The 17,250-nt window shown below is 51.8% G+C and overlaps 1 protein-coding gene and 1 long non-coding RNA gene across 2 annotated transcripts in view; both read left to right on the top strand.

Annotated features, from left to right (window-relative positions):
* EPS8L2 (EPS8 signaling adaptor L2) overlaps positions 1-17,250 on the top strand; it is a 39,813-nt gene that overhangs the window by 2,267 nt on the left and 20,296 nt on the right. Inside the window, exons 2-3 of the mRNA XM_065755552.1 lie at positions 10,632-10,696; positions 11,294-11,349. Of these exons, the coding sequence (XP_065611624.1) occupies positions 10,653-10,696; positions 11,294-11,349 (100 nt within the window). The 5' untranslated portion in view covers positions 10,632-10,652. The remainder of the gene's footprint in view (positions 1-10,631; positions 10,697-11,293; positions 11,350-17,250) is intronic.
* LOC136060768 (uncharacterized) overlaps positions 295-17,250 on the top strand; it is a 69,169-nt gene continuing 52,213 nt past the window's right edge. The window contains exons 1-2 of the long non-coding RNA XR_010623393.1: positions 295-853; positions 909-1,009. This is a non-coding gene — a long non-coding RNA (uncharacterized LOC136060768). The remainder of the gene's footprint in view (positions 854-908; positions 1,010-17,250) is intronic.

Raw genomic sequence — 17,250 nt, 5'->3', positions numbered from 1 at the left:
CCCCACAGGAGAGCCCAGCCCTTGTTCCTAAACGTTCCCGTAATACGAATCGGTTTCAATTTTGTTCTTCCTGCTTCCTTTCTATTTAGTTTTTCCCCCCGCCGTGTTATCAGTCTCAGCCTGTACAGATTTATATCCGACGAAGGTGAACTGCAGAGCATTAGAATGGCAGTAAACCAAAGTCCAGGCAGCCAGGTAATTCGGAAAGCAGAACGCTTCCCTTTAGGGTCACTCTTTGCCCCTCCACTTCTGGCAGGAGGTGGGTGATGAGGAGGGTGCTGCTCACAGAGCCCAGAACTGAGACTCAGGGATATGAAATCCTCCAAACCAGGTTTGAGGCTTTCGTTGGTAACCCTATGGGAAAGAAAAAGCAGCGACTCTGCCCTTGCTCTGTCTGCGCTGGAGGGAAACAGAGGCGCCCATTTGCCCAAGCCCGAGACACTCCTTTCATCAGTAAATTCACTTTGTGGAAACGCTGAGGAGAGGGGAAGACAGAAAGGTAATTGCACCCACGACAGCCCTTAATAAATCACAGGCTGGAGCCTGCTCTCCTTCCTGACACCGCTGCCTCTTAATTATAGCTGTGTTCATCTGAGGAGTCAGAGGAGGAGAGCCAGGCTTTATGCAGAAGGGAGCGCTAATTAAAACCTCTCTGTTCCCGAGAAAGATATTCATGCTTTCCTCTGGGGAATAAGTGAATGCTTCCTGGCCATTCCTGCAGGCTCGTCTCTAGCAGCAACTTTCACACAGCAAGGCAGTTTGTCTTGTTTGCAGCACCTGATGCTCTCGGTGTTGCTTCTGGGCTGAGATACGGGCCTGAGGAATAAGGAGCATCCCAGCAGCCTGGGCAGGTGTGGATGCTGCTTGCCAGGTGCAAGGCTCTGTCACAGCTCCCTGGCTGGAACTAGATGGCTTTAGCGGGGTAAATCCACACCCAGACCCACGGGGCAGTCAGGGGGCTGCCACACAACCACGCAGGGAGCTGAGCTGCTGACCACGCAGTATTTCAGTAGCAGAGAAGCCAGGAGAGGCTGGTCCAGCTCACTCCAAGCACTTGAAGCCAGAACAAGTTGGGAGCAGATAATGTGGGGAGAAGGTCAGGGATTTGCTTTGTTTTGTTTTCTGTAGAAGGAGGCAGGGTAAACGTGGCGTCCAAGCCCTCGGGGTTAATGGTAGAGCCACTGTCAGGTTTGTTGCTGCTGCTGTCAGTTGCTACTGCTTGAATAAGTTAAGAAAAAAAAAAAGATGATAAAGTTTCACCAACTGAAAAAAAAAAAAAAGAAGAACAGAAGCCAGAAAAGCATTAGTTTAGCGAGGAGAGCTGCTGCACTGACCTAAGCAAGAGCAGGTTGGACTGGATGGATGGAGAGCAAACCCAGCCGAGCTGTGCTCACCGCTGGTCTCTGCTGGTAGCAGCAGAGCAGGTAACACCCAAGGTGTGGTCAGACCATCATCTGCCTGAGCAATTCTCACAAGGGGCAGCACCCTTCTCCCACTGCTCCTCCACACCTCTGCACCCGCTCTGCTTAAAAATAAAGGATGGGTCCCCATCCGTGTGACTTGGGTTACAAAGCTCATGATGCTCTGCAGCCTGGGAGGGGCACGGCTGAGGTGCTGATGTCCTCGAGATCTGTGGCACTGCCTGTGGCATGGAGGCAGTGAATAAGGGAACAGCTGTTGACTGGTGACAGAGCTGGGGGGCATCCCACGAAGCTGTCAGCTGGCAAGCACAGGGCCAGCAAAGAGAAACGGCTGAGCACACCGTGCAGGTACAGACTGAGGAGCATCGTGGTTTGGATGTCAGAAGTTTACACGGGTAGGGCAGAGCGCAGCGGGACAAATCTGGGGACTGACAGAGCGCAGCAAGAACTCTAAAATCCCTCTGCTGGAGGCTGGGAAACTTTCTGAAGAGATGGTCCCGTTCTTGTTCTCTGCTCTGGACATCTTCGAGGCAGATCTGTGGGCTGTCCGGCTCGGTGTGTGCTCCCAGCCTGACACCTGAGAGGTGACCACCCCCAGCAGGGAGGAGAAGAGCTCCAGCCCCAGGGACTGCCCGATGGAAGGAAACGTCATGCAAGTTTAATCACAGCCTAGAGGAAGCAAGGGCCGAGGCTGAGTGCTCAAAGCCCGCCTGCCACAGTCACATGCAGGCTAGACCAGACAGCTCCCCAGAACATCTGCTCCAAGTCTGGCAGGACACCAGAGGCACTCCTGCTCTGCTCCCTCCCTGCCAGGACCTTGCGAGCAAACGGCCAAAGGTCAGGGGGACCATCCGAAGCACCAGTGCAGACAGCAGGACAGACCTGGGCTGTCACCGCTCTCGGAGGTCTCCCTCAAAAACATATTCTTGTGCTTTCCAGGCTGGACTCTGCCTTAAACCTCAGGCTGCAGCAGACACCTCCCCTCCTTCCTCCCTTGTAGGAGAATACACATGGTTTCTCACAGCCCAGCTTACAGACTGCCCTCCCAGGCTCCCAGCCCTGCCCAACGTTGCAGGGACTGCATATATTGTTTTCCTCCTTGCCATTGCAGGAGGAGGTTTTTTACTTGGTTTATTTTTGCAGCGAGATTGTTAAAACATTTCTGCGTGGTCAGATTAGGAACCGCCATTCAAATGCTTTTGATAAACCCAACTGCACACATCCTTCTATTCTAAGTTAAAACAAAGGGCAAAGAGAACAGATTTCTTTTTTGGTTGTTGTTGCTTTGGGTTTGGAAACACCTCCCATGGGACTGTCCTGGTTACTGTGCAGCTGGCTTCTCCTGCCTCCAAAACCCACTCCTGCCTCATCCACGTGGCACGCTGGCTGCCATGGTTAGGGCTGGTAAGGCTGGAAAAGCCCTCAGCATTGCATGCGTGGGTTGTTTTTTTTTCACAGGATGAATCTCCTCCCTCAAATCTTCCCCACCCTCCTGGCAAAAGTCAGAGGGTGAGCGTTATGGCAGGAAATGAAAATCACTAATGCATTAGCATCCCCCAAGCCCAAAGCACTGTAGGCAGACGTTTGGAAGGGGAACAGGGAGTGGCATGGGACTGCTCCCCACTGGCACAGGCAGACAGACAGAGGCTGCAGCCCACTCCCTTCCTTTGGGGAAAGATACGGTAGCATGACCTTCCCACGCAGGGAAATAAGGATCTCTTGGGTTAGATTTACCCATCGTGTTCTACCCCTTCCTCAGAGACTTCAGGAGGACCACGCTGAAGTCAGACTGCAGCTGAATGCATCCCTAAAAGAGGCTCTCAACCTATGTCAGGACTCTTAAATCCCTGCCAGCCGCGTGAATCAGCACTCCAGGGAGGGACCCAAAGCTGCCTTCCTTCAGGAGGAGGCTGTGGAAACGTCCCATCCATCTCAGCACCTCTCTTACTCATGAACCAGCTGGCATGGGCCAGCGAGGGACACACACTCCTCTTCCCCTGCAGCACCTCACTCCTGTCCGGGCTGCAGGTGGGTGACGTTCAGGTTCAAGAATCATGGTCCACCTGGGGCTAAAGCTTTTGAAGTGATGTGGAAAATGCTTTTGTTTGCCAATTGCATCTGACAAGCTTCGCAGGTCACCTGTAAAAGCAGTAGCTGCAGAGGCGAGTTTGTAAGGATAGTGCATAGTAACGTGAGGTGGGGTCACGGCGTGCCTACACATTGCTTAATGAGCTCTTAATGCACTTGGGTGATTAGCTGAAAGCAACCACCACTGCAGTGGGTAGTCCCCTATCCATCCACACTGATGACTGAACCAGAGAACTGGAAAGAAGCAGCAGTTTTGCAACCAGTGTCCTGCACCTGACTCTTCAGGTGTGAATGTGGCAGCTCTCCTTCCCTAACACCTTACTTACAGCTTGCTGTGCCCTTGGGCACAGCTGTAGCACTGCCAGTGTGGCAAAGCAGGGACTCTTGCACCCTCCCCATCACTCTGTTTGCTGCCAGCACTCTGGTGCTGGCTTTGCTGAGCTTCCCACCTATTCCTCAAACGCCTGGAAAAGCCAAGGGAGAAGGGAGAGGTGCTCTTACCCAGCCATGAGGTCACTCCCTGTTTTTACTGGCCTGACACCCAGGTCAGGATTTCTGCACAGAGAAAAGAAGGGTCCCTTTTCATCAAAACAGGTGCGGTGTCAGATCTTTCACCCTCCTAAAAATCCCAGCTATTGCTGGCCACGACGCTGCTCCTGGAACCTGGAGCCAGGCTGAGAAAAGGGGTCTGTCCTTATTCAAAATGCTAAGGACACAAAGCAGAGAAGCACTTCAGCCCAACAGCTGTGAGGACATCCCTGCAAGCTTTCTGGGTGCTGGAGCGAGCCCCCAGCCTTCCCCTCCCTGGGACCCCCTGCACGCTTTCTCCCATTTGGATCCTTTAGAGCCAGGATCTTTTCATTTACACCATTATAAAGAGCTTTCATGCAACCAGCACTGATCTGCCTTCTTCTGCGTTTCCAAAAGCATCTGTAAATATTTGGCAGGCTGATTCTGGGCTCGACTCTCAGGCTGCTAAGCTGCAGCCCAGGCACGGGCAGACGCTGCGAGCCCAGACCTGCTCCATGTTTCCCCTTGGCTTCTGTGGGGCTCCTGCAGCAGCGAGGAGAAGTGTGAATTCAGGAGCTGTGACTCAGCACAGAGACCCCACCCACACTTCTTCCAGAGGGGCTGTGGAGTCAGTTTCCAGCTTTTTTTTTCCCCTGGAGATCTTGGAGATTGTGGCTAGTTTTGCATTTTTCACTGGATATTTATAGAGCGAGGCACTGTCTAGACTTGCCACATGATGGGTGTTTTACCTGCTGGCAGGATGTAGGGGGAATAACCCAAAAGAACAGAATTCACAGAAAAAAAAACGAGGAGGATGATACATTTTGCTTGGCTTATCTAGATGATAAACAGACGACCAGTAAATAAAGAAAGGCTCACCTTTTGCAGATGGTCGAGGCTCACCAATAACTCCACATAGGAGGGATCCCCACCAAGAGATCCTTCCCCAGTGGTGGTCAGCCCTTAAATGGGGTCAGGGAGATGTGGAGCCAGGCTCCACCCCTTCCCATCACACAGGTGCATTGCCTTCACCTGTGCTCCTGTGGCTGGCTCAGTGCTCGCCTCAGGTGATCCCTCAGTGGATCAGGCCGTGATTCAACAGTTCCCATACACAGGAGCAGAAAACTCCCAGTTAGGTTCAGCCTGAGCTGAGAGCCTCCAGCCCCACTCCTTGATGGCTCAATAGTATGCACAGCAGACGCATTGCTTCCAAACCCCTGATTCAAGCCAGCCGGGCTGCGTGACCCCAGGGACCACTGGTGCCAAGCCCGAGTGCCTGACAGGAGCATGGGTGTTCCCCTCCCGCTGCTGGAAGTCTGCCTGTTTTCTCAGGAAATACATTTTAAGCACAGATCGTTGTTCCTGAGGAGGTTAGGGAACAGGGCATTGGGTGTGATCCTCAGCCGTGGGTGTAAATCTTATCCTGGCACTTTGCAGAGCACAGAAGGGCGTAGCACAGGAGGGGAGATGCTGTGAAATGTGAGTACCTGTAGGTCGGAGGTGCTCCTTGCTTCTTGCGGCGAGATCGAAGAACGCTTGTTTCTTCTCCACGCATCCTCTACCACACACTGAGTAATGCTCTGATCCCAGCTGGGCTTTGGCAAAACCCGAGATGTCCTTCTGCTAGGCTGGGTTTTGTTTACCTGGCTGTGTGTCTTGTGGAGAATCTCTTGCCACGTGAAAAATCCCATGTGCAGAGCGGGGAGTGTTCCTTCCCAACGTCCTGCAGGTTGTGCCTGCCGCCCCACCGACTTAGCCAGAGAAGCAACTAAAGGCAAGAGAAGGGTGATTTCATCATTAGGATGCTGGGCTAGGAATCCCAGGTTAAATTCTCAGGTCCTGTGGATGCCTCGCGAGCATTTACACACCTGAAGTGGATTGGGATTCTGTCAGTCGTGCCATGGGGAGCACAGACCCAGCACCACAAACCACGTAGGGTGCAGCCTTTTCTATCTGTCAGTGTCTTTCAATACTCTGATGGCATGCAGGGAGTTGGAAGGATACCCCCTGGGGCTGCCCGTCTTGTGGACAAGCCAAGCAGGGCAGGATATGTGTGTCATGGTGCCTGTCCTCACCCTGCTCTTGTGCATACAAGAAGACCGAGCTTTGCAGGACAGCCCATCAAACAGCTTTTGTCAGAGTGACATTCCCTTGCAAAAACACCCAGCAGCCCTAACAGACGGTGCTTTGTTGTCCTGGGAAGTTTAAAAGATAACATCATGTGGGCAACAGCTAATGTTTCCAAGCGAGGCTTTATGTTACTTGCTGAGGCTTTTGCTAATCTACCGTTTCTGCCCGATGCATCCACTTGGCTCCACAGATCTGTGTGCTCCAGGCCCAGGCAGGACCTTGGGGCAGCCTCTCCATCACATATATTTCCCTGCTGCCCAAGCCCCAAAATGTACACTTCGTGCGTGCTCCAAAATAAAGCCATTCTCACTGCTAGTGCCTCTAGATCGTCTTGATGGGGGTGCTGGAGGACCTTTTGCTTGTTGGCCTCGCTCCCCGAGGTCCAATAGCTTTAGGCTGTGGATATCAAACCTTCTTTGACTCCTTTTTTGTTACACATCGCTTAAACCAGCAGTATGGGTCCAGGCAGGAAAACGAGTTTCAGTTCTACTTTGTGGACAATGCAGCGGATTTCAGTGGGATACCTGATGGAACCAAAGACGAGATCTGTTAGAAATGAGTTTTCCATGCTTGGAAAAGCTTACTGTAATCTGCTATACAGCTTGTCAATTTTAAAGGTTTTAGAGACAGTTCTTAAACAAAAACCTGCTCATCTTCCTGGTCAAGAGTAGCGAGTCTCGCCAGAAAGAGCAATGAATGAAATTGAGGTGGAGGTCTCCTTTCCTTGCTTTGACAATTTCTTTCCACCTCTTTGCATGGCAGGGTTATATTTTTGTCCATACAACAGGTGACATAATGCTCATCAGAATTGTGCAGAGAAAGAAGAATTCCTCTTATTTGTTCTGAAAGGTCTGGCTTCATCCCAGCCTGGAGCTGAAATGGAAAACTTTAAACATCTAATTCAATACAAATGTAAGGAAAATCCCACCCCAATAGCTCCTTTGGACATAGGAAAATATTTTGTTCTTGATAAACATCAAAGGGTTCTAACGGACATTGAAGCATGCAGTCCTGTTGAGCTTTCCCAGCCGTAAAACTGGGGATGGTTTCAGGCTGAAAATATACAGTCTTCCACTCACAGTTAAATTTCTCTTTGCCTGATTTATCTATTTATTTATTTATTTTATTTTATTTTACTGTTGTTTCAGCAAAAGGGGAATTTTGCCCGGCATTTCTATGCCACTGGGGTTGTATGTTCTGACACGAACAAACCTTCTGCAACCCACTCTGCTCCCTGTATTAAAAGTACTCTCAGACCCACGAAGAAAAACACTCCCAAACACTAGATGCTGCTACTGGTTTTGGTTTTAACAACGATTGTGATGAGAGTAATGATGGCCCTAATGGTACAGGAGTATTTCCAATTTTCGAGTTATCCATTCTTCGCCCAGAGGTCAGAACCTTTCACGACTCCTTTCCATTTGCTTGAGAGCAAAAAAAATGGATGATCGCAGCAGATGGACGGAAAGCATTGCTGATGAAAAGGAGGAATGACAATCAAAGCAATCAGCCCACGCAGGAGAGAGTCATTATTCTTCCCCCTAGAGCTTTTCCACTCTTGCAAGGCTGCACCTCCCTCTTCAAGGACTCAGAGAAAGCCAAAACAATGCATGGCTCTCTTCCATTTATTAGGAGTGCACAGAAATGTAGCACAGACAACAATGCCAGGCTGCTGTCACAACACTGTGTGCGTCTTTGGGAGGATATTTGACCTTCAAGGATGTCCGGAAAGTCAGGGAGGGAGATTTCCTTTGCTTTAAAGCACTTCACCCACCTCAGCGTCACTTCAGGGAAGAGGTGGAGTCACCATCCCTGGAGGTGTTCAAGAACCACGTAGAGTGGCACTGAGTTTAGTGGGGCTGGTGGTGATGTGCTGATGGTCGGACTTGATGATCTTAGAGAACTTTTCTGACCTCAATGACTCTATGGTTCTATTTAGGGACACAGTTGAGTGGGCACGGTGAAGATGGGTGAATGGCTGATGCATCCTAAGGTCCTGAATGAGCTGGCTGAGGTTGCTGAGCCATTCTCCGTCATATCTGAAAATTTGTAGGTGTCAGACAAAGTCCCTGATGTGTGAAAAAAGGGAAACATCACTCCCATTTTCAAGAAAGAGAGAAAGGATAACCCGGGGAAGTACAGGCTGGTGAATCTCATGTCTGTGCTTGGGAAGGTCACGGAGTGGATCATCCTGGAAGAGGTGCACATGAGAGATGAGGAGGTGACCCACAACATCCACCGTGGCTTCACCAAGGGCACATTGTGCCTGACCAATCTTGTGGTCTCCTACGACGCAGCGATGGCATTGGTGGACAAAGGAAGGACAACTGATGTCACTGACTTGTACTTTGCAACACCTCTGACGTGGTCCTGCACCACATCCTTATCTCTACATTGGAGAGAGATGGATTTGAAGGCTGGACTATTAGGTTGGTAAAGAGTTGGTTGGTTGGCTGTAGCTGGAGGGTTGTTATCAACAGCTCTATGTCCAGGTCGGGGCCAGTCACGAGTGATGTCCCCCAGGGGTCTATCTTTGGACCAGTGCTCTTCAGTATCTTTATCAGTGACATGGACAGTGGGATTGGGCGTACACTCAGCAAGTTTGCAGATGACACCATCTGAGTGGCATAGCTGACATGACAGAAGGGAGGGACACCAGCCAGAAGGACCTGGACACGCTGAAGAAGTGGGCGCATGAGAATCTGAAGAGGTGCAGCGAGGTCAAGTGAAAGGTGTTGCACTTCAGTCAAGGCAAATCCAGATATGAGTACAGACTGGGAGGACTCACGGAGAGCATCCCTGCCAAGAAGGACTTGGGGGTCCTGGTGGATGAAAATGAGTCAGCCCTTCTGGAAGGCCAACGGTATCCTGGACTGCATCAACAGAGGGCTGGCAGCAGAAATTGTAGATGCCCCATCTCTGGCGGTGCTCAAAACCAGATTGGATGGGCACACCTGAAATGTCTTCAAGAAGCTGAAGCTCTCTCAGCTCTTTCTTCCTCTCACCCAAGTCTGTCTCCCTGTCAGTTTCGCAAAGTAATTATAAAGGCTCCAACTCCTCAGAAGAGCGTCCTCCCCCAGTCTGCCAGCCAGGATTCAATTAATATCAGACAATTTAAAAGGAATTAAAAGATCTGGCGCAAGGATGTGTCCCAGTTTGGCTTGGCCGGCCTCACACCACACTCTCAATTAACACGGGTTTGAATGTGGTCCTTACAGCAGCAGTAAGACCCAGGCAAAGGTTGAATACTGAAAATATCAGCAAGAAATAAAAAGCAGGGAGCCCATCGACATAGTGAGCTGCTGGCATGGTTTTATGCCCAGCTGGGATGTGGACACCCTGGAAGTGAGGGCAGCCTTTCAACAGTGATGGCAAAGGGAGGTTTCCGTTGGAGTTTACTGTGTTATTGACCACAGAAACGATGCAGGGATCACTCTGTGTATCCGAAGGAGCAATTTGCAATCAGCCTTTTGCTGAAATCAATGGTGCTGACGCATTTCAGCTTCTGCCTGGCATCCCTGGTTCCTGCTGTCGTTTCCTGGCTGGGGCCTGGGAGCAAGCTCTGAACTCCACCAGCCAAATTCAGCAACCCTCACGTGCTGGAGTAACCTGGATTTCAGTCCATTAAGGACACAGCCCTGGGGCAGTAAGTGAAAGGGAGCCAGAAATATTACATTAATAAGCAGAAACACTCCCAGCTCCCATCATTAGCCGCGGGAGTAATGTGCTCATACAGTGAGTATACAGAAGAGAGCTGAGTTTATTAGAGCACGTTCCCTTTTCTAGGTATCTTATGCTAATGTACAGGAGAGATTTGAGAGATAGGAACCATCTGAGGACTGTAAGAGGAAACCAGCAGGCAGCTATTAACAGAGGAAAAATTCACAGGTACCCAAGCCTGGGCGCGGGGACGGGTTTCATTACGCACAGAGGGGCTAGTGGAGGAGCACTGACAATTATCTTCCTTTTTTCTACACAGGGAATAGCCTGGGTAAGGATATTTTAATAGCCAGCACAGAGCTTAAAATTGCCACGCAAGGTAATGGCAGTGTGGGCATGACAGATGACTCTGGACATTTCCTGTGGTCAGCGTATGGCCACGGAGACCTCTAAGTCTGTTAATGGCCTCTGAAAGACCATCAGGGCACAGGGGCAGAGGGCTCCTCAAGTCTGTGCGGAGCTGTAAGCAGGGCTGCTTTGGCAGAAAATGGGTGTGCTAGAACACCACAAAGTCTGGGTGTGCCTGAAGGGGACAGGCAAGAGAGCAGAGGTGGAAATAGGTTTCAGGAACGTTGTATCATCTTCATCTCAGCCCAGGTCAGAGCCGTGGGGCAGCGAACGGCCAGAAAACCCCTCTGTGCTGCTCTCACCTGCCTGGGGACCCCAGATCAGAGTCGAGGCATCACGTGCATCAGTACGTCACCTGAGAGCATGAAGGCTGTTTTCTAATGTCTAACCTTCTCTCCTCTCATTCTGTTGAAGGTGCCCATCCTGTGAAGCAACATGAGCCTCAAGGGATCCCTCAGCAGCAGCCCTGGCTCAACAAAGTAAGGATCTCCATGGCAGGCTCTCTCCATCCTGTGCGCAGCACTCCTTCCCAGCGCCCAGGGGGGATGCTCTTTGCGGCCCCCTATGTGCACAGGGTTTGATTCACCTGGGTTCTCGTGCATCATTGTCACGTGGGATGTGGAGATGGGCCTTAGAGGGGACCTAACCCATGCCTAGAGGCTTGACACCCCCAAAACTCAACTGCTTTACACAGAATTACATCCCCCCACGTTTACACATGGGACATGGTCTGTACCTAAGCCCTTGCCTTAAAGGAGTAGGTTTAAAAAGAGTCCATTAACAAGAGCCCTTTCCCTTAACACGGCCCTTCCAGAAGTGATGTGCTCCCAGGGACACTGTGAGCAGCGGTAACTCTACCAGGGACGGGCCCGGATGGGCTGCCCTGCTCCTCTTTCTGGCCGTTGGGTTTGGTGACACAGGCCCGTGGTGTGGATAACAGCTAAGGTTGCAGAGGGAGCACGTCCAGTGGATGTGACAATGAGAGCAGGGCTGGTTTCCCTCGGGAGTGCTGTGGGGCTGCACCGTTGCATACAAAAGCAGATGTTGAGTCGTGCCTTCCTTTCTTTGTTTTGCAGTGGCAGCATGGGCAAGGCGGATGGAGCCTCCAAGCTGAGTGCAAAGGACCTGTATGGTAAGCAGTGTCCACAAACATGCCAGTTTGTCTCAGGTTTCCCATAGCAAGGGCACCTCTGGAGATCTGGACACCGTTGCTGGGGGAGTTTGAGGCCAGCAGTCCATCACGTGTGTCTGCTCCTGTGCGTGGAGCATGTTCTTTACTCCTGTGTTACCGTGTCCCACGCTGGGCATGGCTGTGCCTCCATGAGGACAGACAGATCTACACGGAGCATTGCTTCCTCTCACCTAGATCCTCTCTGGTTAGGTTAGCGAGGTAACTCGTTAAAGAACCTAACAAAAGAAGGACTGTCCTCAGCAGGTTAATGATTATACTCCCTTAACCACGCAGTGAACCATGACAACTCCAGTGCCCTTTGGCTCTTGGGAAGCAGAGAGAATTGGTGGGATCAGTGCTTGTGCTCAACCCGATCTCCCACCTCCTGAGTGTGTTTGCTTGGTTGGGGCTCCCATTGGCTGTGGAGTGGCTGTGGCAGCCCCTTGTCAGAGGGCTCGTGTTTGATCAGAAATCTCCCTTTGCTGCTGTGAGGTGAGGGTGGCTTTATTTGTCCCTGGAAAGTGATTCTGGCTGCTGAACAGCTTTACTCACCTTTTTATCAGGGTGGATGGGCTGAAGTGATGCCCTTCAGATGAGCGATCTGGAGAAGAAGTGGGTGCTGGTGGGGGCTGTACTAAGCAGGTGAAGTGTTCAACACACGAATAGCTAGCTTGGATTAGCTGCAAGCAGCCAACTGTGGGAATAAAGAGAAATTCAGTGTTACTAACCAGAGGAATCTGTCACCTCGATGAGCATCTGCCAAGGGAAAGCCTGAGCTGCATAAGCCATTTGTCCGGAGATAAAAGCCAAGGAAGAAGAGAGAAAGGAGGAGTGGAGATGCCTGGGAGCTGCTCCACTCTGCCCACAGGACTGCTCGGAGAAGCTCCTCCTGCTCCTCTGACAGCATCACTTCCTTTGCTGTGCACCGAAAGCTCCTGCAGCTTTCGTCAGCAAGGGCAGGACCTCTCCCACCAAATTCCAGCAAACCTTCACTGAGGACTGTTAAGTCCACAGGCCAAACCCTTGAGAGGAATAAATCGCCTCCCTTGATTCCCCCCTCACCTTGGCAGCCCTTTACTGCAGAAGCCAGCAGCTGGTGGCTGCCTCTGCCCTTGTGCACGAGCACATCCGTGGGGTTTCTGCCTGCAGAACGTGGGGCCCACTCCTCACAATTCAGCATGCCTTCTCCAAAGGGCGCTCAGCATGTGTTAAAGCAGCTTTCAAATGTCTGGGTCTCCTTTCCTTTTGGATTGTCCCTCCCCCAACATTAATTTCTGCTGGGAGCGCTGGGGGTGGAGGGCAGGCAAGAACTAAAATTCCAGGGAGAATTAAGTTTCATAATGAAATGAATCACATCAAGCTGAGCTGGCCTTGATTATGTGGTGCTGCTAAGGGACATTTGAAGCTTACGAGAAGTTTTATGTTTCTATTTTTCTCACGTGCAGTCAGGCAGGACCTGTGCACACTGCCAGGCATCCCAAGAATGAGCACAACAAGCCCCAGGTCCACAGCACTTTGGAGGAAAGGGGAAGAAATGGCCTCAAGTTGTGCCAGGGGAGGTTTAGATTGGGTAGCAGGAAGAATTTCTTCATGGAATGAGCTGTCAGACGTTGTTACAGGATGCCCAGGGGGGTGGTGGAGCCCCCCATCCCTGAGTTAGCAGTGGACTTGTACTGCTAGGATGGTGGTTGGACTTGCTAACCTTAAGGGTTATCAAGCCTCAGTGATTCAACTCACGTTGGCCCACAGAGCCCAGAGGTGGGGAGGGCGGTTGCCCTCGTGCCACAGGTGGTGTCTTTTCCACAGCAGTGAGCACAGAGGGATGTAGAAAGATCCAAATCACCGGGGAACTGTGCACAAAAACGGCTTAAAGCCCTGAGACATCTTCCCCTATCTCCAGCCTTACCAGAATCTTGATCCTAGGGCGTTCAGCCGTGGAGCTGCCCGGCTGCTGTGACAGCAGATGCTCATTCCCCACTCCCCTGTGCTAAATGGCATCACGTTTGCTCAGCTCCACGTTCTGGAAGAGTCCGTGAGTGCCCATACAGAGAGAGCAGGGGGAATGGCTGGCACCTATCAGGTTGCCACCTGACTCGACGCACAGCAAGCAGCTGAATAAATGTTAATGCATACCATAAATAAATTAAGCTGCTTCTCTGCTTACCAGTATCTGCCCCGAACCTAGATGAAAGGCAGCGGGGGGAAATGAGTGCGACTCCGGCAGAAGGCAAGGTGTTGGGAAGGAAGCATTTCTGCACAGCGTTCACCGCAGCTTGCCACCTCTTTCGGGGGTGATAACCAGGAGGACATCTGAGCTGCTTGCGTGGTTGGTTGGGTAGTGCTGTTTCTCGTGGGGGGCTAGGCACTGTAACTGTGAGAAGCTGCGTAGAGCCAAGGGGACTTTAAAGATGGCAGTGGGCTTCACACGGGGCTCACTTCTGTGCCGTGTCCGTCTGCGTGATGCTTGGCTGCTTCCCAGCACCCCGGCTCCGAGCTGCCCCTCTTCCTCCTGATACACATTTCTGGGAAGGACCCAAACTTGAGTCCTTCCCAACTTGGTCTACTTGGAGACCACCAGTAGCATGAGTTAGGCTTGAAAACTTCAGTCTGTGAGGCGCGATCACTTGACACTGCACGCCTCCCGTAACCCAAGAAAGGCTCCGGGGCTGTAACAGGACACGGGATGCTAACACAAAGAGAGAAGCTGTTCACACCAGGCCACCGTGGCCCTGGGATGGGTATCATCTACCTGGAGAGCCACAGGGAGAGGGGCTCCGCCTGCACAGGCTGCACGGACGAGCTGGTGGTGAAGGAGTTGTGTGTAATGGTCACAAAGCAGCTCCTGAGCTCCACGTGGCTCCCGTATCTCCTCCGTGGCCCCCAGACTGTAATTCCTTTGCTGCCTGCTCTCTTGTGTCCTCACCTACGCACGGGACAAAACCCAGCGTGACGTGGTGATGCAGTGGGATACCATTACAGACGGGAGCGCTGCCAACTCAGGAACGGCCTCTGAAGCAGAAAGACAGAAACACTGACTTGATACAGCCCATTTCCTAAAGCTGCTCTGTAAATACGTGCTTACAGCTGATGGCTTGGCACAACGACCAACAACGGGGTCGTTAGTATTGGTCACTAGTACGGCGTATCGTATCCAGTGCATCCCTGCACGCATTTTCCCAGTGCAGTTGGGCAGTAACAGGGAGGTAAAGTGCTCCTGTGATGGGCAGAGAGAAAGGCAGCACAGATTTCTCACCTGCTATTGCTGCTGGCTTCCCAGCTCACTGCAAAAACACCCCAGGCAGCAGCGATGTGCTGATCTGCTCCTGAAGCAGTGGTTCCCCCTCTCCTCCAGCTCTGAATAACTCCCTTGTCTGCCTCCTGCGCTCCCTGCATGTCACTTCAGAGGTCTTTCCTCATGTCCCCTTTCCCACCCCAGATTCCAGCTTCAGATTACGTGGCTCCTCTCTGATGCTGCCTCGTGGGTGACCCTTCTCATTTAAAGCCTGGAAACGTAATACTTGAACTGAAAACAGGGCTGGAAGGAAGGAACCCAACAATCCCATTGACTGCCACGTCAAAACCAGCAAAATCAGAGCAAGAGCAGTGCCGTTGGTTGGAAAACTGCATGGCTGGGGGAAAGGGGGGGTCTACAAAGAGGCGTACTTCATTCCAGCTTTGGTTTTAAAGGAAAAGGGAATGCCTCTCCCCACGAGTTTCTCAATAGCACGATTATCTTCCGCTGAGCAGCCCCTGGGTGCCTGCCCAGCTGCTGTAGGCATGCCAGGCACAAGCGGGCAGTGTTGCTTGCACAACCCACAAGCTGAGTCAGGTTTTTATTTGCTCTCCTGGAGTGTGTTGTGTCCTCAGCTAATAAATAAGGAATGTGAGCAATTGGGCTCGAGCTTGCTGTAAATATTAGGCGTTCTGAGGAGGAATTCAAGCCTCCAGACAGCAACTGGCTGCCAGCACACCATCAGTCAAGCAGCTCCGTGATGCCCAGGTCCATTCATAGCCCTGGCTGCCCCCAGTATCAATGAGAACCTTTTCACTCACCTCATGAGCCTCACATCCTAAAAGGGACAGCTCCACCACGCGTGTTCGCTAGCATCCGTCACAGGCAGCTTCTGACAGCACACAAAGCAGTGCCAGGAAGATGGAGTGCTTGACGCTTTACAGAAGGCTGCAGAGATGCTTCCAAGACGGGGCAGCAGCACTAAAGCCTTCGGTGGTGTTGCTTCCTTCCTGCTGCTTTGGGTGGTGCTTGGTTCCTCTTGTCGTTCTGCTTTCCCTGCTTGGCAGAAGGCCTTGCAATGCCACACGCTTCCTCCCCTGTGCAGGCCAATGTCCATCTTATGGACAAACATACAAGCCCCACGCCGTGCAGTTCAGGCTGAAGTGTGGCTCTGTGCTGACACGGTCCCACAGAAACAGTGGGGTGCTCCCAAAGCAGACACTGCCCTTGCTGGCAAAGCTTTTCCCCTGCACTGCTTACCCCAGAACTAGTTGATTGCACTGTTGACCCGTGCTGACAGCTCCTGTATACACCAGATGCTCAACAACAGCAACAACTCTTCCTTGCTTTGCCAGCCCATCTCCCAAACCTGGGGTTGTTATGCTTTGGTTCCCTCCTGCTTCATTGCTGAGCTGTTCACCCCCCACATTTTCTACTGAACCTCTTGCCCAGCAACAGCAAACAAACACAAGGAGATACGGGGAGGATGAGGGAGGATCTGGTGTGATACAACTCCCCAATTAAGCCGAGAAGGGTGTGCACAGAGGAGAGGTTGGAGCCTCCACAACCCTGCTGTGACAGTGCATTTGTCACAGAGGCACCTGGTGGCACCACAAGTGCACACGGAGCACCCAAATCCAGGGGAGCGTGCACAGCCGCGGCACAGCTCCCTGGGAAAAAGGGTGTTGCATGGAAAAGGGGAGGGAACCTGGCACACACAGCGAGCTTTGGCTTCTGATAACACCGCTCATCCAGGACGTGAATCGATCCTCCTCTTTTTTTTCCCCTCACTTCTATCCTCTCATTCATTAACAGAAAGCCAAGCGGGACCATCTCCCTTCCAAACAGGATTTTGTCGCTGGATTTTCAGCCCAGCGCCTCGTTTTCAGCCCGTTTCCAGTGGGTAAAACCCACCCTGCACTCACTCTGCAGTGGTCTCAGCATTCCCCATTTCCTCATCTGGCCACTGGTGCCGGTGGAAACACCATTTCTGCAGCACTGTGTGCCTGTGAGATATCGGTGGCAGATAACATTCTTCAGAGAATGGCTTTGCAGCTTCTCCCACACCTGTAGGTATGAGGCAACGGCTGCTTAGGAAAGGACGATGGTCTTCACGTTACGACAGATTTTTCTTGCCAGATGCCAAAAAGCAAGGGACAAAGCTGTGTTGTTTTCCCGTCCCTCTGGCTCTCCTGGCAGGCAGAAGGGAAAAAATAGAGCAGTGGTCAGTCACTGTGGGGCTCATGCCAGCTCTTATCACCTTCAGATGTTTGCTGTACTAGTGCCACAGCCCTGGAGCTCTCCTGCTCTCTGCAATGCAGCGCACGTTGCATCCAGTAGTCCTCCACCACGGCAGCCTCTTATGGTAAGCAGCAGATGGCTCGTGTAAGCAGAGGTGCACAGTGGTGTTCACCTGAAAACCATCTTTAAATTCCTGTAACTCTTATTCATCGTGTGGGGACAATGCAGAGTCCCACCTCCCGAGGACTCTGTGGGTTGGGTGACACCTTACCGTGCTTGGGTCTTCTCCATTGCAAGATGCCGTGCAAATGCAAAGTATGTCCAGCACGAGCGGTGTCGGATAAACCAGGAGGAAATGTGCCAGTGTTCTTTCATACAAAATTAAGCAG

This window comes from Cyrtonyx montezumae, unplaced genomic scaffold, assembly GCF_038088225.1.
Source record: "Cyrtonyx montezumae isolate F1298 unplaced genomic scaffold, pur_monq_1.0 scaffold_10, whole genome shotgun sequence".
Classification (NCBI taxonomy): domain Eukaryota; kingdom Metazoa; phylum Chordata; class Aves; order Galliformes; family Odontophoridae; genus Cyrtonyx; species Cyrtonyx montezumae.
The sequence above is the reverse complement of the archived record's forward strand: the minus strand, read 5'-3'. Positions and strand labels throughout refer to the sequence as shown.